The sequence below is a fragment of the Nomascus leucogenys genome, chromosome 6, assembly GCF_006542625.1.
Source record: "Nomascus leucogenys isolate Asia chromosome 6, Asia_NLE_v1, whole genome shotgun sequence".
In the NCBI taxonomy this organism is placed as follows: domain Eukaryota; kingdom Metazoa; phylum Chordata; class Mammalia; order Primates; family Hylobatidae; genus Nomascus; species Nomascus leucogenys.
This window is the reverse complement of record NC_044386.1, coordinates 4,655,114-4,676,383: the sequence shown is the minus strand read 5'-3', so window position 1 is coordinate 4,676,383 and position 21,270 is coordinate 4,655,114. Positions and strand designations below refer to the sequence as shown.

Genomic DNA, 21,270 nt, shown 5'->3' with positions numbered 1-21,270 from the left:
CCCGCTGATTTACTTTGCAGAATGACTTCCACAGTCCTTCAATTGTAGGTTCTCTGAAGTGCTTGTTGACTTTCTTGATTCTGGATTTTGATAAAAGACATTGATTATTATCTGGTTTATCTTAACTAACCAAACAAGGTAAACGTTGAGCATGTTTCTGATTTTACGAGAAGTGCCAGCCTTTCGTCTTTGGGTGTCAGTATAGATGGTCACTGCATCACTTTTTGTGGAGGATGCAGGGTGGTGAAAGTGCCTATTCACAAGAATCTTAATACACAATAGGCAATCTCTCCTTGGAGTAAGCTTGGTAATTAAATAAGACATGCCTAAGAGACTGAAGCACAGAAATTACAACGTCTCTATGCTTAAGCAGTAGATACAAAAGGCTAAGAGCTGGACAAATGCCACTTAGTTGCTTGACTTGTAGTTCATATAAATTACATCATATCATGTTACTTAAAGTGTATTGCAACATTTATTATTTAGAATTTGTATACAGATTTTCTTTATCTGTAAATAGAAAAATGACTCACATGGTTAGGACTGAAAAGTGCTCACCTCCAACTGGCCTTTCCTGAGATCACCCACATGTGAACAGCACTTGCCCCATTTGCTTCCCTGCTTTTGAGATATGCTCCCAGGGCCTCAGAGACACTCCTTGGACCTGCATGATGGCTGATTGGGGAGCGCATGCTTCCCAAATGCAACTTAGGTCCAGTTTTAGATTGGGCCTTTTGCAGTCAGTGCACTCTCTCTGTAGATACAGAGACTCTCCAGCACAGATAGAACTAGCATCTTTCTTCCATCCATTTACCCATCAACTTATTCATCCAACCACGCACCCATCTTCCCACCCATCCATCCAGTTCCTTTCATGAGCTGGGAACACTGCCAGGCAGTGGTGGTACTGTAGGAATCATAATAATCATGGTGCTGCCCTTAAAATGCTCTTTGTCTATTGAGAGGAAGGGGTAAATGCTAAACTGGTAACCCAAACAAGAATTTAATTGAGATAAGTCTTCACAAAGAGAAAAATACGGTGTAGTATGGATGCATAAGAAGGAAGTCTGCCCTGGCTTGGAGCAACAGTGAAACAGTGTGATATTACTTATGGGAGTCACTTTTCAACTAAGACCTAAAGAACAAAGTGACATGTAAACAGAAGGAATGGGATGGGAATTGTTTTGCAGGCAGAGGCAACAGCATCCGCTAAAACCCTAAGGGGATGGGGAGTTTCTTTATTTTGGAACTTACAAAAAGTTGGTGCAGGCCCCTTGCCCACTTTTGCTGGAAGTTCCACAGGGCACAATTTGAAGTGCCTTATGTGGAGGAAAGCTCAATCAAAAACCACATTCTTTGAAAAAGTTCTCAACAACTGTGGACGCAAAGAGGGGTTTAACACATTGAAGGAAAAGCTCTTGCTTTTTTTCACCTAAGAAGAAAAGACTCATATAAATTTAAATTATGATAAAAGAATAAAAGGACCCTAGGGTTATTGAGACAATTACTTAACACAGATTTTGGATACTAAAAGAAATCACCAACTGCTTAAGCCACATTTCACTTGACATGTTTTGCGTCCAATTTCTAATGTCTTAAGGGATGTACAAATAACTACTCAGTGACAGAAAATTAGAGCCACCAGATGCATCATGTCACTACTATTGAAGCTTTCTATTATTTTATTACCATTTTTAAACTAAAGGCAACCAGCCATTTAATCATATATATAAAGCAAGGGAGTGATCAGCATATAATTTTTTTTTTTAAGTTTTATCCCAGTGAGGCTTATTTTCGCTACAAAACTGCTAAGATTTTACATCATGCCAGTACATCCCTTATTTGATATTTCCATTTGTTATCAATTAAATATGAAGAAAAAATAGAAATTCAACCTATTTTTAGGTAGACATTTTTCAAATAAATTATTTTCATTTAGTTTTTATATATTTTCTATATATTTCTGTGAAATTATAGGAAAGAAGATATAAAATTAGCACTGATTTTGCTACTAATGTAAAATGCTGATTTACTTGATTTTAAACATGCTGTTCTTTCTAAAAAAAAAAAGTTAAACTCTTAAGTAGTGAAAAATACATTCAACAAATGACAAATGATGGATGTTATTATTTTAAAAGGAATCAAAGTCAGTAAAAATGATCCATGGCTGGAATCACTGGGGATGGAGGATCAACAGGAGAGCAAGTGCAACTAGGAGTTTCTGATTCACTGCTGCAGCTCATGGCACTTGAGAGTTGGTAGAGGATTACTGAGAACAGCTGTTGTCCACAATCAAGAAGGACAGGACTCCACTGAGTGTGTAAATTCCCTTTGATACAGAGTCTGGCCTCAGGCCTCTAGAAGATATACCCTAACTTCTCCTTCAGGAGTGATTTAGAGTAGCCAAACTCAGACTGAAAATAGACACACACACAAGCCCCTGAGTGCTAATTTATACCTGTATGAGTCATGAAATACTACCCCCAAGCCTACTGAGGAAACCGTTCCTTCTCCCTCCTGGCAAGCTACACAGGAGGCTTAATTTTAATCAAAGCAGTAAAAGAGGTCAAGTGCAGCCTACCATGGGGGAGGAATGTCTGGACACATTGTGTCTGACAGTTCCAGCCCCATACAAGAATAAGCCTGTCACAAGGCCTAGCAAGGTTTAGTTAGCGCATTCCTTTCCCTATATAAGGCTGGAATGTTCCTACTTCAGTTTTTGGGGTCTCTTTCCCCCCATCCAAATCGGTGGTTGTGTAGCTGATTTTTGTAAGGCAACGGAAGTCTTGTTCCTCCATTGCAAAAATCATTCATTCTTTGAAGAAATTTTTATTGAGGGCTTTACTATATGCCAGGCACTATTGAAAGTGTTGGGGATAAAGCAAGAAAAAGTCAAACATCCCTGGTAGTTATTCTCTCAATATTTAGGGTAGTAGGCAGCTTGATTATACAAAGAAATCACCTCTCAACTCAAAGCTCTCCCTTTAAACTCTTTTTCCTGATGTGAACCTGGAACTATACAAATCCCATTTCTACTTTGCCACCTGCTCTCTATTCACATCCACCAATAGCCCACATGATGGGGACAGTCTAAGGAAGGTGGAAGAACCTGCTCTTTCCTGCTTAGGCCCTGCGGACTGTCTACACCTCACTTCCTGTCTGTTCCTTGTGGACTTCCTGTCTGTTCCTTGTGGACTTCCCGTCTGTCCCATTGGGCTTCCTGTCTAGCCCCAGTGGACTTCCTATCTGCCTCCTCACTTTCTGTCTGTTCCCTGTGAACCTCCTGTACATCCCAGTGGGCTTCCTGTCTAACCCCTGTGGACTTTCTGTTGGCTCCCTCACTTCCTGTCTGTCCCCTGTGGACTTCTTGTCAGCTCCTGTGGACTTTCTGTCTGTTCCCTCACTTCCTGTTTTTCCCCAGTGGGCTTCCTGTCTGTCTCCGGTGGGCTTCCTGCCTCCTGTTCCTGTCATTCTCACTTCACCCTTGCAGTGGCAGATCATTCCAGTTGCAGCCACTGATTCTCGTTTGTAGCTTACTTAAAGAACCCGCTACATTGTTCTCCCTCAGAGTCCTAGCACCAGCTAGCTCCTACTACTAAGGGATATGAGGCCCAGCTCCAAACGTCTGAATTTTGAAAATCCCAAACTCTATCCCTTAGTTTCCTCAGCCCCAGGGGCAGTATATTCTTGTAGTTGTTGTCTAGGGTGCTTTGATATTCTCTGTTTAATTTTTCAGTTCTCAAATGCCTACATAATGCATTGTATTAATTCTCTCTCTTCAAATAATTTGTGTGGTTTCTGTCTCCTGACTAGACTGTGATTGATACAGTTAATGATAAAGGCCAAATAGAAAAATAAAATAGGGATAGGAAGTGGGAAACAGGGATAGGAATGAAACAGGGACTGGGCAAGTTTAGATGGGTGGGCCAAGGAAGTCCTTAACAGACTTCCTATCTGTTCCTTGTGGACTTCCTGTCTGTCCCAGTGGGCTTCCTGTCTAGCCCCAGTGGACTTCCTTCTTAAAAGGTAACATTTAAGGAGGAAAAAAAGGTCACATCCATGTTAAGCGGATACAATCAGGCTGCTGTCGTTAAACCTCAGGCAAAGCAAGATCCTGCCTTCAAGAGCTTGGTTTCATTTGGACTCTTTTACTCTCTTTGTACTGGACTTTTGCTTGAGCAAGCACTCTCTTTAAAAGTAGATTTCAGACATCCTGTCATTCAGACAGTCCCAGGCCTGTATCATCCCCGAGAGTCAGTGGCCACAGGGATCATCTTCTGTTACACCCAGGGAATCAAGTTTCAGGTCTGAGCATTACTAAGAAGTCATCTCTTAACTCCAAACTGTCCTTTTAAACTCTGCTTTGTGAGGCTGAGGCTGGAACTCTACAAATCCCACTTCTGCTATGCCACCTGATCCCTATTTCATGATGAAGAAGTGATATCATCAAGTGATTCTTGGTGAAAACATTGCTGGACAGAGAATCTGAAGACACGTACCCTAGACCTGTCTGAATTCTACCCAACTTTGTGATATTGACCAAGTGACTCCACTCCGCTTCGATTTCAGTTTCATCACTTCAAAAATGAGAGAAGTGGAACAAAACCATAGATTTTACAGCTAAATTTCTCTAGTCATGTAATTTTTGTTTATGACTAACAGTAAATTAATAGAAAAATCTGTCATCACTTCAAAGATGAAAGATTACCTTATAAAATATTATTTGATCTAATGAAATATATTCATTTCTGCTAATTTCCAAATTGCACTATTATATTTATTCTTATGTAATTAGCGGAAAAGTAAGAAATTATCTACACTTTCAATTAGTTCTTCACAACCACCTTAAATTTCCTAGTCACCACCGGCTTTGGCCATTCTTTATCCAAAAACCTAACATCTGTCTCACAAGCCCCCAAGACTGACATTTTCATCTGCTTATGCCATCAGCAGTCTTCTCAGATAGTGACACCTTTCTTTCAAAAATCATAGTATCTCTTCTGATCATCCCCCATGTGGGTTCTTCCTTTCTATTCCTATTTTATTATCCTGGCTCATGAACATTTTTTAAAGTCAGTTGAAAATCTGGCAGCATTTCAGACAGTTTCCTAGGATTTATTGAGTGTTTTAGAAAAATCTCTCAATGACTAGAATTTCCAGGGAATCCCTGGAGTTTGTGGGTAGAAATAAAACCCAGTACAATTCAAACCAGGGCCCTGAGTAAGTGTCAAATCAAGTGAGAGTATAGACAGAGCTGAGAATTACAACATTTACAAGTTTTCCAACATTTTTGAAAACAATAATTAGACGTTAGGAAAAATGATACCTATCCTGTGCATTAATGCCTTGACAAACATCATGTTTTATGCAAGAGGAATTAAATTTCACGCAGATTTTATGCCAATGGCAGTCGACAGATTACATATTTTTTTCTAATCCAAGTACAGAGCTTTCAGAAAATCCTAAGAAAAATCTGTTCCCATCATATGCAACAGAAAACATTTTAAACAAACCTCACTTAAAAATATTGACTAATGGAGTTTCTAAAAAATAGTTTTGTTAAAAACCCTAGTGATTGAACCATTTATTAATAAACTATACACTTCAAAAGAAAATTTGCAGTGTTTGACATTAGTCATAGCAAGAAATCAGATGAAGTGGATTATAAAACTAATTTTACCTTTATTAATACCCAAAAATAGAGGTTGAGAAGATATAGGATTTCTGTTTGTAAACTGGAAATACAATCACTCATTACAAGAATAAAATGAATTTAGGTTAATATTTAACAAGAACTTTGGGATACAAAGATGAATAATAAAGGACTCTTGAAGAGTTCATAGTCTGGTATTAAAAAACCTGTAAATAGGCCGGGCACGGTGGCTCAAGCCTGTAATCCTAACACTTTGGGAGGCCGAGGTGGGCGGATCACGAGGTCAGGAGTTCGAGACCATCCTGGCCAACACAGTGAAACCCTGTCTCTACTAAAAATACAAAAAAAATTAGCAGGGTGTGGTGGAGGGCGCCTGTAGTCCCAGCTACTCGGGAGGCTGAGGCAGGAGAAGGGCGTGAACCCGGGAGGCGGAACTTGCAGTGAGCCGAGATGGTGCCACTGCACTGCAGCCTGGGGGACAGAGCCAGACTCTGTCTCAAAAAAAAAAAAAAAAAAAACCTGTAAATAAATAATTATGGAATAAAGTACACATATGTGCTTTAGTATTTACACACTGTAAATTTAACATTACACACTGCAAATGTGGTCACTAAGCTCAAACAGCATTAGATGCTAAGGAAGATGGTACTGAAGTGGAAACCAATGAGAAGGACATTACCCCTTAGAGAAAGTTCAGGTGACACAATGCAAATTCATGGGCATGAGCTCACAGGTCCCTGTAAGGCAGCAACAGCTTCACGATTAAGGGAAGTGAAATAGTACTGTGGTTTCAACTGCTAGTTCTGGATTCCCATGTTTTGAAGAATTAGCTTTGGGATCATCTGTAAAATGGGGATAATAAAGTGGTCTTGGATCATAATCTGTAAAATATGTTAATAATAGTGTCTATTGAAGACAGACTTCCAGAATGGCAATTTGAGGAGCAAGGTGGGATTTCACCCCAGTGAAAGAACCACTTATTGCTGGAAATTACACACATGCATGCACACACACATGCTTCAACCATTTAAAGTCCTTGGAAATTATCTTAAGGGCATAAAATATGGAGAAACAATTACTGAAAAACATTTTAATAAACCTTGAACAGAACAGTGAAATTTGGTAGTGTTTGAGCCATGGTTTGCTCAAGTCTTTACCTTGGCCCCAGCTAAATGCAACAGAAGTTCTTCTCCAGGCATGTGTAGCCAAGAAGATAAGGAATCCCTATTTCCTTACGCCCAACCAACTTCTATTCTGGGACTCCATTTGCACCACAGGGGAGGCAAGCCACTTGCATCTGAAATTCCTTCAGTTCCATATTGCAGAAGCTCTGTTCCAGGCAGGCATGGCCATGAGAACTTGTTTCTCTTCTGCCAAGCAGCCCCTATACATAGAATGGACACTACTCTCCAGGCTTATCAGGCCAACAGCAACGAAACCCTGAATACCTCTACTCCATCTCACTTGTAGGTTAAAGTTTCAAGACAGGAAGCAAAATCAGGGAAGACAAGGGGTTACCATCCCCACCAGAGCTCTACTCAGAGTATGGGTGTCACAGTGGGAGAAGCAAGCCACTCTAGCAGTCCCATCTGCAATTCGGTGTCTTGGAGGTTTTGCCCAGGAGAAGAGACAGTCTGCATGAACAAGGAGCTTGCCTCCAGGGCCTGAAGTTATTTGGAGCAGAATGTGGGAATTTCATGCCTAAGGGCGTTGTCAAAAATAATAAAGATTTTGGTTGTGAGCAACTAAGAAGAACCATTTATGACAGCAAGGATGACCCTGTGATGATTCTTAGGCTGTGATGATTCCTAGGCTTCCATTGTCCCTTGCTGCCCTACCTATCTCTAAGTAATAAACCCACTTCATGTAACTTGTGTGTGTGGGTTGCTGTCTCAGCAAACTCAGACAAGTTGCTAACCTCTGCACAGTGAACCCACTTCACAAGCCAATAATCTCTACCCAGTAAATCAGAACCACAGTGGATACTACTTCGTACTCACTGGGATGGCTATTTAAAAAGAGAGAACAATAACAAGGTTTGGCAAGAATGTGGAGAAACAGGAAACTTCAGACATTACTAGGGTAATATAAAATGGTACAGCTAATATGAAAAACGGTTTGAAAATTCCTCAAAATGTTAAGTGTAGAGTTTCCATATGTCCCAGAAATTACACTCCTAGGTATTTACCCAAGAGAAATGAAAACACATGTTCATACAAAAACCTGCACACAAATGTTCATAGCAGCATTATTCGCAGTAGCCAAAAAAAGTAAAACAATAATGTCCATCAACTGATAAACAGGTAAATAAAATATGTGGTATACTTCAGCAATAAAAAAGGATAAAGTACTGATATGTGCTGCAGTGTGGACGAATCTTGAACACGTTATGCTAAGTGAAATGAGTCAGTCACAAAGGCCACATAGTGTATGCTTCTATTTATAATCAATGGCCAGATTAGGCAAACCTATACTGCCTAGGATGGGAACGGGGAGATTAGGGGAAGTGAGAACTGACCATAAGGGGTTTATTTTTGAGGTGATATAAATGTCTCCTATTAGATTCTAGTGATATTTGCACAATTCCGTTAATATACTAAAAACTACTGAATAATACCTTGTAAAGGGTGAAACTCTATTAAATGAATAGAGCTAATTAACTCTTTAAGGAATGAGTTACATCTCAATAAAGCTGTTTTTAAAATAGTACCTATTTCTTCGACTTATCTTCAAGCTAAGTGAGATAACAATTGTAAAGCTATTAGCAAAGTATAACATTCAATAAGTCATTATTGTTCTTTGTGCTACTGCCATGGTCATCATTGTCTCTTACTTATAACTAGCCCTCTAAGTCTATCCATTATTTAACCAAGAATTAGAAAGTACCTACTGAGTGACACACATTTATGTGCTTGTGGTTGGTGACCACAAACAGACCTCTAATGACAATTTGGTAGAGACATAAATATAACAGGGATCCTTTTTCCAAAAATTACCCTTATTTAACTGAATAAGAAATATTTTAAGTCAAGATACTTGGTGGCAACATCAGGGTAAACTCTAGAAATAATTTTAGGGTTTACAGATCTCATTGAATATATTAAACTTGGGTTTAATACGCAACTGTTAAGCTCTTAATATTTATAGGTGGTGTTAACAGGATCTGTGAGCTTGGCAGATGCCAGCAGTCTCCTGCAGGACTGCTTGTTACTCCTTCATTTATGGGCATCACGTTCCAACTTTACTATGAGGACAGGGCTTGGACTTGATTTCCGGACGGTCTCCAAAATCCTACCATGACACTCTCCACCTACCAGCAAGGCACACAGAGGCATCCTCCTTTGGGTTCTTCTGGCTCCCATGTCTGTCCCTGTTTCCTCCCCCTGTAGGGTACTTGCCTGTGTCCTGCCTCTCTCACTGGACAATAAACTCCTGGGGCCCAGGTCTGCTGGGCTGCAGCCATATGCAGTTCTCAAGGTCATTCAGTACTCAAATTGTCATTGTGAACATGAGATTTAATGTATTATGTTTTTTTAGTTTTTCCTTTCTTCTTTATGAATATTTATTTACTATAGAGAGGACAACACCTCAATGATTCACATTCACGCTATTCCTCAAACCAATCATTAGTGGAAAACAGCAAAATACTTCCAAATGCAGAATCTGAGAACCAGGGTGAAAAACTATGCATCAGTTTGGAAATTGCATTGTCTCGCAACTGTAAACCATTTTCTCTAATTAAATGATACAAGATATTATGTAATAATTAAGCAATATATTTTTAAACTTGAAAGTAATATTCTTATCCTACAAATTAAATAGATAGAATGGAATACAGAGCATTTCCTGCTAGAAGAGATCTTCTTTTCAAAGTGATCGGCCCTGGGCTCTGCAAAGATACCTAAATAAGAACAGGGCCCTCTCAAATGCCTTTGATTTGTCCTGTCTTATGACAAAAACACTAAGCCTCACACTCTTAAGTCTGGTTGAGGTCACATTTGTAGTGACCATCTATGGACAAAATATCAGTAAAGCTGGACTACAGGTGTTTGGAAGATTAATGGAGAAGACATATAAATTTCTCTTCCAGCAGCTACAGTATCAGATACCACTGTTTATTATCCAGAGAAGCATTTTTTTCTGTTATTTATAATTTCTTTACCTTTCATTATAATTATACACTTACTTTAGTGTTAACTTTTCCTGTTAACTCTGATCAAGCTCAAAAAGAGCCAGAAATTTCAAGCTACTGCAAACCACCTCAATTCAGGGAATAGATTCCAGGGCACAGCTCAGCCTCCCTGGCTCAGAGAAACCCAGGGGCCTAAGGGAGCTTGCATCCCTGCTGGGTTAGCAAGAAGCACCTCACCAATTTCCACAACCAAATCCGAAATTACCCAAGTGTAACGGGCATGGCACACCTCGCTGCCACACAGATGGCTTCCATTTCTGGCTTAAGCCTTTGTGTAAGAAAACCAAGCAAGATGTATCTTCATTTTGTGCATTTTATGAAGAGTTCTAGTCCGTTAAGGAAGACTTATTTTTCTTGGGAGAGTGTGGACGAAATCAGCCCCATTGTCTTCATGCTTAACGAGAGCGCCAAATAACCACCACCCTATCCCTGGCCACTCAACCCAAAAACTTCTTACAAGTGAAATAGCAATGAGATCAACTCATATCAAATTTCCCTAAAAAGCAGAATGTTAATATTTAAAAAAAATTTTTTTTACAGGATTTAGCATTTGCATATATTTAGTACTTTAAGGAATTGGTTATGAATTCAGCATCCGAAATTCACACACAAAAAATCTTTATGAGATGTGGGGTCTGAATTCCCTCTCTTCAAAGAGGGAAGGAAATTTAAGACACACCGAAAGCTCTTTCTAGAGAAGCAATAAATGTCCCAGACCTGTTGGCCAAACCTTTAACATCCTCAAGACCTTGAACTGTTGACCACACATTTTCACTCTGTCGTCTAAGTCACACTTCACCCCTCTGCACCTGAGCAATTCATTTGTTGCCAAGAATCTAGGAATCTCCTAAGATTTTTCTCCCTAAATGTATGAAAATATTTTAAGAAAAGTAAAAAGCAAGCCATTGAGATTTTGACTTGGGTAGGCCTGAGGGATGCAGGTAGATTCTTAGCTCAGCCATAAGCCCCCCACTCTAGGGTCCCTGTAAATCGCAGCACCAGAAGCATCGAAGTGATGTGCCATTCCAAACCCGATATGCAGGACGTGGAGAATGCACCCCGGATTCATCAGTCCAGGACGACCAGCAACGCCCTGCCATGGATGAATGCCCTCATGTGTAAGCAGATTATCATCATCAGAATGAAAGATGTACAGTATTCAAAGTCTTTCAAATATCTGATCAAATAATCCTCATGGCCAATCTCTTGAATAGTGTTGTTTTATTCAAAATGAAGACATTTCTCCAGTTTGTCAGTTAGAAGCTGTAAGTTAGAGTAAAAACATCCCCTAAGAAGCTAAAGAATTCAGATTTGGCCAGAGGTCCTTCTACACAATTTTCAAGCTGCAGTGCTCTTCCACAATAATTCTAGAACAGCAGCAGGAGGGTGGGTGTGCACACTGTTTCCAAATAGGCCAGAGGAGGCACACAATGTTTTTTGGAAAGTTTTACTTGGCAATATTCCTCCTGCTTAATCTGCACTTCAGTTCTAGAAGACCATCTATGTGAATTCGAGGGAAAGTCCTGGTTACGCTCTCCCTTCCACCATCGCCAGCCTCGCCTCCCTACCTGGGACTTGCACTGTACTCACCAAGCCTTGGCAGGTTGAAAGGGCCACTGAGGAGTTTCTGTGGGATCGCAAAGAGCCTTGATAGAAACAGAAGTTCTCTGGCGGTAAAGTCTGCACAGACTTAGTGCCTGTCTTTCCCAACGTCTGCACAATAAAGCCAGGAGCCACCAGCCTACTGGAAGTCCTCAACTCCATGTGGAAGTCATGCCTGGAGCCTTTCAGCCGAAGGTGAAGAGACTCAACCCCTGACACGGCCACTGCTCTTCTCCGCCGCTGATGGTGCATGATTTCGTGGGACACGTAATCGCCCCTGTGGTCAACCTCGTAGGCAGAGACCAGGTCATATTCTGAAATCAAAAGAGTGAGGAGAGGCTGAGTCATTTCGGAATACTGAGAAGAATCAGGAAGTCTTAAGATATAATATTTTACCACAAGACCTTTCCACCCAGTCAAAAATGATGAAGAAAAATGCAACACCTACCCATACTGAATTCAAAGTGTGGAATACGGAACATCACAGTTTAAAAAAAAATGTAACAAGGGCCCCATAATGTGCTATTATTACCAAGTCAGGAAATTCTACAACAGTGATGCAGTGATGTTAACAGCTGTCATCCTGCCCTCCCAGCCACTCAGGGGCATGCTCCCCACCTCCCACCAGCTCCTACCACTGTAGCTGAGGCAGGGGAAGGACAACAGAAAGCAGGATGGCTTGTTCCAAATAGTGGCAGGTTAGCACATTTTATTGTGTATAAAAAGGTGATTACTCTTTAAAAAATCAAATTATTCTCAGATGAAATAAGTCATATTCTTATGACCTTTATTTTGAAGAGAGACAATATGTGTCCTTTATAGGGGGCACATATAATATTTATCATGCAAAATAACTACTGATAAGCCATGTTTACATAAACACAATGCTGTGGTAATAAACATTCAACAACCCGCTGTCTGGAGAAGAATGACCCGGATTTTGGCATTTGCCAATTTCCCTGGTGTAAATCTTCCCCTCATGGCTGATTTCAATGACTGCTGTGCCGTCACTGAACGTGCAGTGCACAGAGATACGCAGCAGCCCCCAACGTGTGCTATTTCTACCATACAGATGCAAAAGAGGCCAGTGGCCTCAAGAGCCTAGATTATTATCAAATATAGTGAAATAATTATGAAATGATGAGCTTTGAGTATTGCAACGTTTTTAATATAATTAATTTCACTGTAAATGTATGTATTTTAATTATTCTCCCAGTGATTTGGTGTCTTTATTAATACAGTATTTTTTCCATAAATGGGAAAGATGTATTTGAAAGACTTCAAACACGATAACCTTGCAAGAGGAAAAGTTTGTGCCATCTAAAAACTCACATATGTAAGAGGTAGGCTCACAACCTCAACGCTCAGGCAAACTGAACTCCAAGAAGCCCTGCAAGGCTCCCGGGAGGCCCGGGTTGTTTTGGGAGAGCTCAATTCCAAAAGGCTGGGGGAGACGGCCAGAGCTCCACGCCTCGCCCACCCGACAGGACCATCTCCCACAGGCTCCACCCTTCCCACTCTTTCTACAGTTGGCTGCTTAGATGGCACCTGACTGCAGCTGGCTCCAGACTCAAAGACGGAGCCTGTAACTCTCCAAGAGCAAAGGAACGTTCACGAGCACCCTAGGAGAATAGCAGGGAAGGGGAATCCAGAAAACAGAGAGAGAAGGGTGGGGCAGGTGGCAGGAGATGTATAGCCTTCTAAATAGAAATCCATCGCATTAACAAAAAATCAGTCCACCACCGGCCACCTCTTTCACACACTACTGATGTCAGGAAAGAAAAATGACACTACCCTCCTAAAGTCTGCTTTGGCAATGAGTTGCAAAATCCTTTGACCTAGGAAATCAGCCTGAGGAAATAATCCCAGATGAATTTTAAAAGGTTTATGTAAATATTTTCATGGAAGCATTATTTGTAACGAGGTAAAATTTTAAACAATAATCAACAACAGATAATTGGTAACTAAATTACATTAAAGCCATAGAAAGGAATACCTTAAAGCTTGTAAAAAATATACTCTAAAATAATGAAATCTAAAACATTATTTCACCACATGAGGCAAAGTTCATAATATAATGATCTTTCAAAGTACGTTGTAAGCTCTGAAGCCAAAGTGACCTTTTAAAAGAAAAAAAAATGTAGCCTGTAAGGAACACAGGGCAATAAGTAAATTCTTGTAGATTATCTGGACAAAATGCAGAGGGCAAATAGTAAAGGCAGAGGGGGGTAGGAAGAGAAACTAGCACAATTCTATTTTATATTCTCTGCATTGTTATTATGTTCACTAGTGAGCATGTGACCATTGATTTTTTTTTTATTATACTTTAAGTTCTGGGATACATGTGCAGAACGTAGAGATTTGTTACATAGCTATACACGTACCATGGTGGTTTGCTGCATCCACCAACCTGCCATCTACATTAGGTATTTCTCCTAATGCTCTCCCTCCCCTTGCCCCTCACCCCCCAACAGGCCCGATGTGTGATATTCCCCTCCCTGTGTCCATGTGTTCTCAGTGTTCAACTCCCACTTATGAGTGAGAACATGCAGTGTTTGGTTTTCTGTTCCTGTGTTAGTTTGCTAAGAATGATGGTTTCCAGCTTCATCCATGACCCTGCAAATGACATAAACTCATTCTTTTTTTATGGCTGCATAGAATTCCGTGGTGTATATGTGTCACATTTTCTTTAACCAGCCTCTCATTGATAGGCATTTGGGTTGGTTCCAAGTCTTTGCTATTGTGAATAGTGCTTCACTAAACATATGTGTGCATGTGTCTTAATAGTAGAATGATTTATAATTCTCTGGGTATATACCCAGTAATGGAATTGCTGGGTCAAATGGTATTTCTTGCTCTAGATCCTTGAGGAATCACCACACTGTCTTCCACAACGGCTGAACTAATTTACACTCCCACCAACTGTGTGAAAGTGTTCCTATTTCTCCACATCCTCTCTAGAATCTGTTGTTTCCTGACTTTTTAAAGATTGCCATTCTAAATGGTGTGGGACGATATCTCACTGTTGTTTTGATTTGCATTTCTCTAATGACCAGTGATAATGAGCTTTTTGTCAAATGTTTGTTGGCCTTATAAATGTCTTCTTTTGAAAACTGTCTGTTCATATACTTCACCCATTTTTTGATGGGGTTGTGTGTTTTTTTCTTCTAAATTTGTTGAAGTTTCTTGTAGATTCTGAATATTAGCCCATTGTCAGATGGATAGATTACAAAAATTTTCTCTTGTTCTGTAGGTTGCCTGTTCACTCTGATGATAGTTTCTTTTGCTGTGCAGAAGCTCTTTAGTTTAATCAGATCTTATTTGTCAGTTTTGGCTTTTGTTGCAATTGCTTTTGGTTTTAGGTCTTACACTTAAATATTTAATCCATCTTGAGTTAGATTCTGTATAAGGTGTAAGGAAGGGTCCAGTTTCAGTTTTCTTCATATGGCTAGCCAGTTTTCCCAGCACCATTTATTAAATAGGGAATCCTTTCCCCATTGCTTGTTTTTGTCAGATGTGCCAAAGATCAGGTGGTTGTAGATGCGTGGTGTTATTTCTGAGGTCTCTGCTCTGTTCTATTGATCTATATATCTGTTTTGGTACCAGTACCATGCTGTTTTGGTTACTGTAACCTTGTAGCATAGTTTGAAGTCAGGTAGGTAGTGTGACACCTCCAGCTTTGTTCTCTTTGCTATTTTGTAATTACTTCGGCCACCAAGAATGATTTGCAATAATAGAGTCATGTGCTACTTTAAACAAAATGTATGGCTACAATTAGTTATTTCAGAACCAACTTGTCTAATGGATACCTAGACAGGCAACAGTAAGTTGACCCCAGCAGTCACCAAGTGTCTTCTAGCTCTTCTGCTCCAGGTCAGAAGGAAGCAGGCAACACTGTTGAGCAGGATCTTTTCTCTGGTAGCATAGAAGCTTGTTGTGGATGTCCAGACTCACACGTTAGCCATTTATAATTAAGGAGCCAAAGTGCATAGAAGGTAAGCGAGGAGGGTGTGCTGTGTCCACTGGGCTAGAACTTCACTAAGAAAGGTTTGCCTCTTCCCTTTCAGGTTCTCACCAAGCCGGGTAAGTGGTTGTCATGGAGACGATGGGCTGTGACAACAACTGAGGTGCCAAGTGTTCAGAGCAGCACGCTGGGACCCCACTCCCAGAGAGGATGCTGAAGTAGATTGAATGGCTTCAGGGGAAAAGCACACTTAGGCATGAAGCCCTGGCTTTTCTTCTTCTTTCTTCTGTGTCTACAATGTGCTTTATCTTAAATAAAACTTCATAAATGCCATAAACTATTGTGGAAATATCCTGAATCCCTCTGGAATTTTCATGATTTTAGGGAACTAGAATGTTTTTTTTTTTTTTTTTTTTTACAAAAATCTTAACTTAAAAAGGTGAATTAGAATTAACTTTTAAAACTGCAAGAATTAACTTTTAGTATTGTAAGCAAAACGCTAAAAGGGACAAGGACAACCACAAAAAGATAGTCTGTAAATGGACAGATAATTAACTTTCTCTTGTAAATTCACCGTGACAATTTTTTTTAACATTTTATATCATTTGCACCTAGCGCCCCCTGGTGGTTCTCAAAAAGGTGCTACGGTGAGCGTCAATCTGATCTCATTTGGCAGGGAATAATTTCAAAAGTTAATGCATGTATTAAGTGCTTGCCTTTATGTTATTTTATCAAACTGAAATAACTATACTGAGAAACTCTGAATTATTAACTTTAATTTTCTAGATGTTCTGGAAATACATTGAGAGAATGAAACCTAGTTCTTCCTATAAAAGTCAATTAATATTAATATTTGATACCGCAATTTATTGTTGGTAACAATGCCAAATAATATTTATTAACTGTCATTGCACGGGTTCAGGTTAAAAAACCACCTAGCAACCAGTGTGACACACCTGCTTTCTCATTTACCTGACGCAGTGTGAAGACACGGAGATCCCTTCCCATAAGAGAGCAAATTTGCAAATGTCACTTGTAAGTGGCAGAAGTAAAAGCATGCATTGAAAAAGAATAAGATTTGCCCTCATGTCAAATCGAGGCCCAGGACATGAACGTTGCTGATGGTGTCACAATAAGCTGATCAGCCATTTCAGGCACTATTATGTTTGAAGTACGCCCGCATTGTTGGAGTATTAACTTTGGTATTGAGATGCTAAGCGCTTCTTTTATCTCCTTCACTGAGAATAAGCAACAATAGAGAAATACCTTAATTTATAAAGGAGGAGAAGGAGGGGTTGGGGACGGGAAGGAGGATCCAAGGATGTAGGAGGGGACGGAAAAGAAAGTAATTTGCTCTTTATGACGGCTTTGATGCATACATTAATAGCTTTAGATTCCTCCTAAGCTCTTTAGAATAAAATAAAATGAACTTCCTCACCTTTTTCCTAATGTTATATCAATAACTCTGGCAAACCGTTTTGCCAGGGAATAAAATGTAAATATTGGTGGAAGTCCACTCATCGGTGCTCGCTCATACAGTTAAAAAAAAAAAAAAAAAGTGCACAACGGCATCTTAAAAGTAGGGTTCCACAGAGTCAGAACATTCACAGCACCTAATAAACCAGCGGCACGGGGATTACGAGCTGCTAAACGGCAAGGATTAGAAGCCCCCACCTCACGGACTTACCGCCATTTTCCATCCAGCCCGGCCGCTCCGCGGGTGGAGGAGGACGCGGGACGCTCGGGCTCCCAGGCGCTGCCGCTGCGGGTCCCATGGCGCGCGCAAGTGCCTGCGGAAAACAGCGGCGACACCGCGGTGAGACGGCGGGGTCCGCGGGAGAGGGGCCGCGGGGGACTCGCCTCCAGCCGTCGGGACCCGCGGTTTCCGCGCTGGCGGGAGCGCCCGGGACTCACCTGCTCGGCCACCTGCGCCAGCAGCATCCACAGCGCCGCCCAGCCCCGCCATCCGCGCGCGCGGGGCTTCATCCAGGAGCGCTCCGAGGGGCTAGGGGCCACCGGAGGGTCCCCGGCCGGCAGCGTGCGAGCGGGCAGGGAGGCCCCGACCCAGGCAGAGCGCGGGAGGATTCCCCACAGCGACTCCGTCGCCGCGCCGGGGTTATTACTGGGGCTCCGCGCGGCGCGGGGGGCGGAGTGGCAGCCGCGGCGGCGGGGGCGGCGGGAGCCGTGGGAGAGCGGGGGACGGGCAGGGGAGAGAGGAGGGGAGGAGGCGAGGGCAGGGGTGGTCAGAGGACCGAGGAGGGGAGAGTGCAGGGACAAAGAGCGGAGCGGAGGAGGCGAGGTCAGCGGGGCGCTGAGGCGGAGGCGAGCGGGGAGCAGAGAGAAGGCGGGAGACCGCGGGCAGCGCCAGGGGAGGAGGACGCGGGAATATGGAGCTGCCCACGGCCTGCAGTCCGTGCCTCGCTGCCCGCGCGGGGACCACACGGTTGGAGAGGCTGCGGGGCACCGGCGCGGGCGATGCTCAGCATGGACCCCCGGCCAGTGCGCGCTCTTGCCCTGCCTTGGGGCTGGGGACTCGGCGGGACTCCAGCTACTGCAGTCACTCCGCGGGCTCCCACCTTGGGGGCCGCACCGGCGCCGCCAGAGGCCGGGACACCTGCAGCCAGCGCAGTGCGCTCTGGCCGCGCCTCTGTGCCCGGGCACAGCTGTGGACACACTGGGTGCGGAAAACCGGACGCCAGGACGTGGGAGAGCCGCGGACCTGCTTTTAAAGGCGTGTGCGTCGCTCTGGAGTTTGCGGAGTGATCCGAGACCTGGAGGCGGAGGAGGAAGCTCTTCCCCCCGCGCCATTTGCCCCGGGATGTGGCGGCGCTCCTGGCCCCGGGGTCACGGCCGCCCTCAACTGGCCGGGCCGCGGATGCCGGTGACTGGCTGCTGGGTGCAATCCCTAGGGAGGTCTCAGGGCTGCGAATGGGCCTGGGTCTCGGCTGCCACAGGGGTCGAGCGGGATACTGTGTGGACAGGGTGGCCAAGGAGGCAGCAGGTGTGCCGTCATCAGCCTGGCCGGAGTTCTGCGTAGCTGGATGGGGTGTGTGAGCGCGCGAGTGTGCATGTGCCTGGGTGTGCGCGGGTGTACATCCACACCTGACTGCGTGTGCGCGAATACACGGTGTGAGCCCGTAGGACTGCGCGCGTGGGAGTGCATGTTTGCACACGTGTGTGCGTGTGGCGCTCCCCGTCCCTGGCTGCTCTCCCATCACTCACCTTCTGTAGATCCTGGGCCTTCAGCTGCCCTTTGGTTCCGGTGTCCTTCACAGCCAGCTTAGCTTGACATTGCCTCTGTTGCACGCTTTGGAGAAGGGGATGAATGGGGGAAATGGTGTCTTGGGCTCTGGCTTTCTTTGCCCAGCCTGTCGCGAGCCTGTGAGTACCCAGGGAGAGCTCCCAGCAGGCGCCCTGCTAGGGCTGTCCTGAAGCCCCAGACCCCAGGCAGAGGCAGTAGAACCGCCTGGCTGTGTATGGGCATCCCCATTCCATAGCAACACACACTCCCTCTCTTATTCATTTATTTGAAACCATTCTTCAAAGTGCAAATATTTTTACATAAAGACTGGCATTGGGAGGGACCTTAAAACACCTGCCACCCTTCCCCTCTGCCAATGCCTAACAAGTGTCTGCCTCAGCTCACACCTCAGGGAGCTTACACTTACCTTGAAGGGGGGTTGGGCAGTGCCAGGAAGTCTCCAAAATCTGCCGGCAGAATTTCCGTTGTCCTGAGTACATTGCACGCTTGATAAATGGGGATCTCTACGTACTTCTAATTGTGTCCAGTGTAACATGAAAGGGAGTGAGATTTTTTCGAGTCTATCACATGGAGATACCCAGGGGCCCTCTTCTATCAGTTCAAACAGATGGAAAAAAAGAAGAATGACTGATATAAAAGGATTCACTCTTAGGGTGTGCTTAAAAACAGTAAGACCAGAACAGTGCTTAATGAGTCTCTTTTCATTGTGAAGAAAGAGACAACATTCTTTAAAATGACTAGTGTTTCCCATTTCCTCTAGCTGTGCACGGATTTCAGCACTCAACCTGCAGTATGAATGTCTCCAGGTAACAAAGAGGGGTGGTTGAGTCCAGGCTATAGAGGCCAGATTGGGAGCTGAGATGCACAACACACGAGTGGACCGAGTTTAAGACTGGCCATCTAACATGGTGGCAGTAACTCGCAGCTGCCTGTCAGTCTCCGGGAGGGATGGAGAAGGAGGGGAGGGGCCTGGGCAAACTGGAGCACACGTGTCTGCCTTAAAAGGGACTCCTGGCACTGAGTGGCCAGCGCGTGGGTTGGTGCCATATAGTATTGGGGCCCAGACCTGCCTAATTTTTAAAGGTAAAATGGAAATCTAAATATGTATATGGAATCCCTTCAATTTGAAAGTGTCCCAGCAAAGTAACCCTGAGAACAAATATTGGAAGAATCAGAACAAACCGCCGGCCTCAAACTACTTCACTTTGCAGCCCTTCAGGAACTTAGCACTCTTAACTTTGAGGTCAAAGTTTAGGAAAGCAATTTTGTCATCATTTGTTTAGATCCAGGGTCAGAAAACTCACTACTGCCTAAGATCAAATCTGGCCAGCTGACTCATTTTGTAAATAAAGTTTTATTTGTTTGCAGATCGTCTGTGAATGCTTTCACAATGGCAGAGTTAAGTCACTGCAACAGAGACTGTGTGCCCTGCAAAGCCTAAACTATTTACCATCTGGCCCTTCACAGAAAGATTTTGCTGTAAATTATGTAGACCATTCACAGTTAGCACTTGTTTCCTTTCAGACAGAGGTTCTGATTACTGAGGTCATTTTGAATATCAAGTAGACGTTTCAATAGAGAATAAAAATTAAATTAAAAATAAAAACAAAATGCTTAGCAAAGAATCTGAGAGAGAGTATCTTCTAACGGCTGCGTGCTCTCTCATGCCCAGTGCCCTTTCAAAATGAAAGGAGCCAGGTCCCTTTCTCATGTGGAAACAAATGGCATTTTAGATTATAAGGATCAAGCTTTGTCATAACCCTTTTCTAAACTGCATAAACTTTAAACTAAAGCGGTGCAAGTGGGCACATTACCTTGTATGTAAAACCACCATCCACACAACCGAAACAGAGAAGAATTGGATGTGTTTGTGCCCTACGAAGATTCTGTTTAGTCTGTAATTTTGTTCCTGCCTCATCTCACAGACAGCTGAAACTAGTCAGGTTTCAAAGAAGTTAGCATTGTATTGTGCATCAACACTTTTCTTTAGTGGAAAAAATTACAGTGATTGTATGAAAAATTTTTGTAGTTCATATTCTTTTCTGAAAGATTAGAGTTGTTCTTTATTACTTTATATAAATTATAAGAACACAATGTCATTAAAACACAAACACAATGATGTCAAATAACTTTCCAGCTTGGAGGCCTATGGGTGGCTCTAGTCCTTCTTTGCAGGTTACAGTTGAGAAAACCAAGTCCCAAGAAGGTCAAGCAGATCTGATGACCCACCGCAGGTGCAGAGCGCTCAGGCCTCGTACACTGACTCCTTCCCAGCCGTGCTCTTGGCCCCTGTGCAATAAGATGATTCATAGGCCGAAAGTAGTGAGGCGCCACACTGTCTCCCAGTGCTCACGGTACCCCGACAATGTGAGAAGGTCACGTAGTAAAACACAAGAAAAAGATATTTTGACAGAAGAAATATTAAACGAATTCTATAAAATGTAGAACTCACTGTGAATTTGGACTGAGGATAACTTTGGCAATCAGAGGGCTCTGGAAGAACTGCACCTCGGGAATGGTTGGCAACACTTGTCTCAGCCCCCTGTGTTTCCACAAGATCCTTTGGCCGAGTTCTAACTGAACCTGAGCATCTCAGC

General features: G+C 42.9%; 1 protein-coding gene across 1 annotated transcript in view; it reads right to left on the bottom strand.

Annotated features, from left to right (window-relative positions):
* ADAMTS16 (ADAM metallopeptidase with thrombospondin type 1 motif 16) overlaps positions 1-17,529 on the bottom strand; it is a 163,485-nt gene extending 145,956 nt beyond the window's left edge. Inside the window, exons 1-3 of the mRNA XM_003263214.2 lie at positions 17,326-17,529; positions 17,099-17,201; positions 11,436-11,761 (exon numbers count right to left, since the gene is read on the bottom strand). Of these exons, the coding sequence (XP_003263262.2) occupies positions 11,436-11,761; positions 17,099-17,201; positions 17,326-17,397 (501 nt within the window). The 5' untranslated portion in view covers positions 17,398-17,529. The remainder of the gene's footprint in view (positions 1-11,435; positions 11,762-17,098; positions 17,202-17,325) is intronic.
* Positions 17,530-21,270: the final 3,741 nt, after the last annotated feature.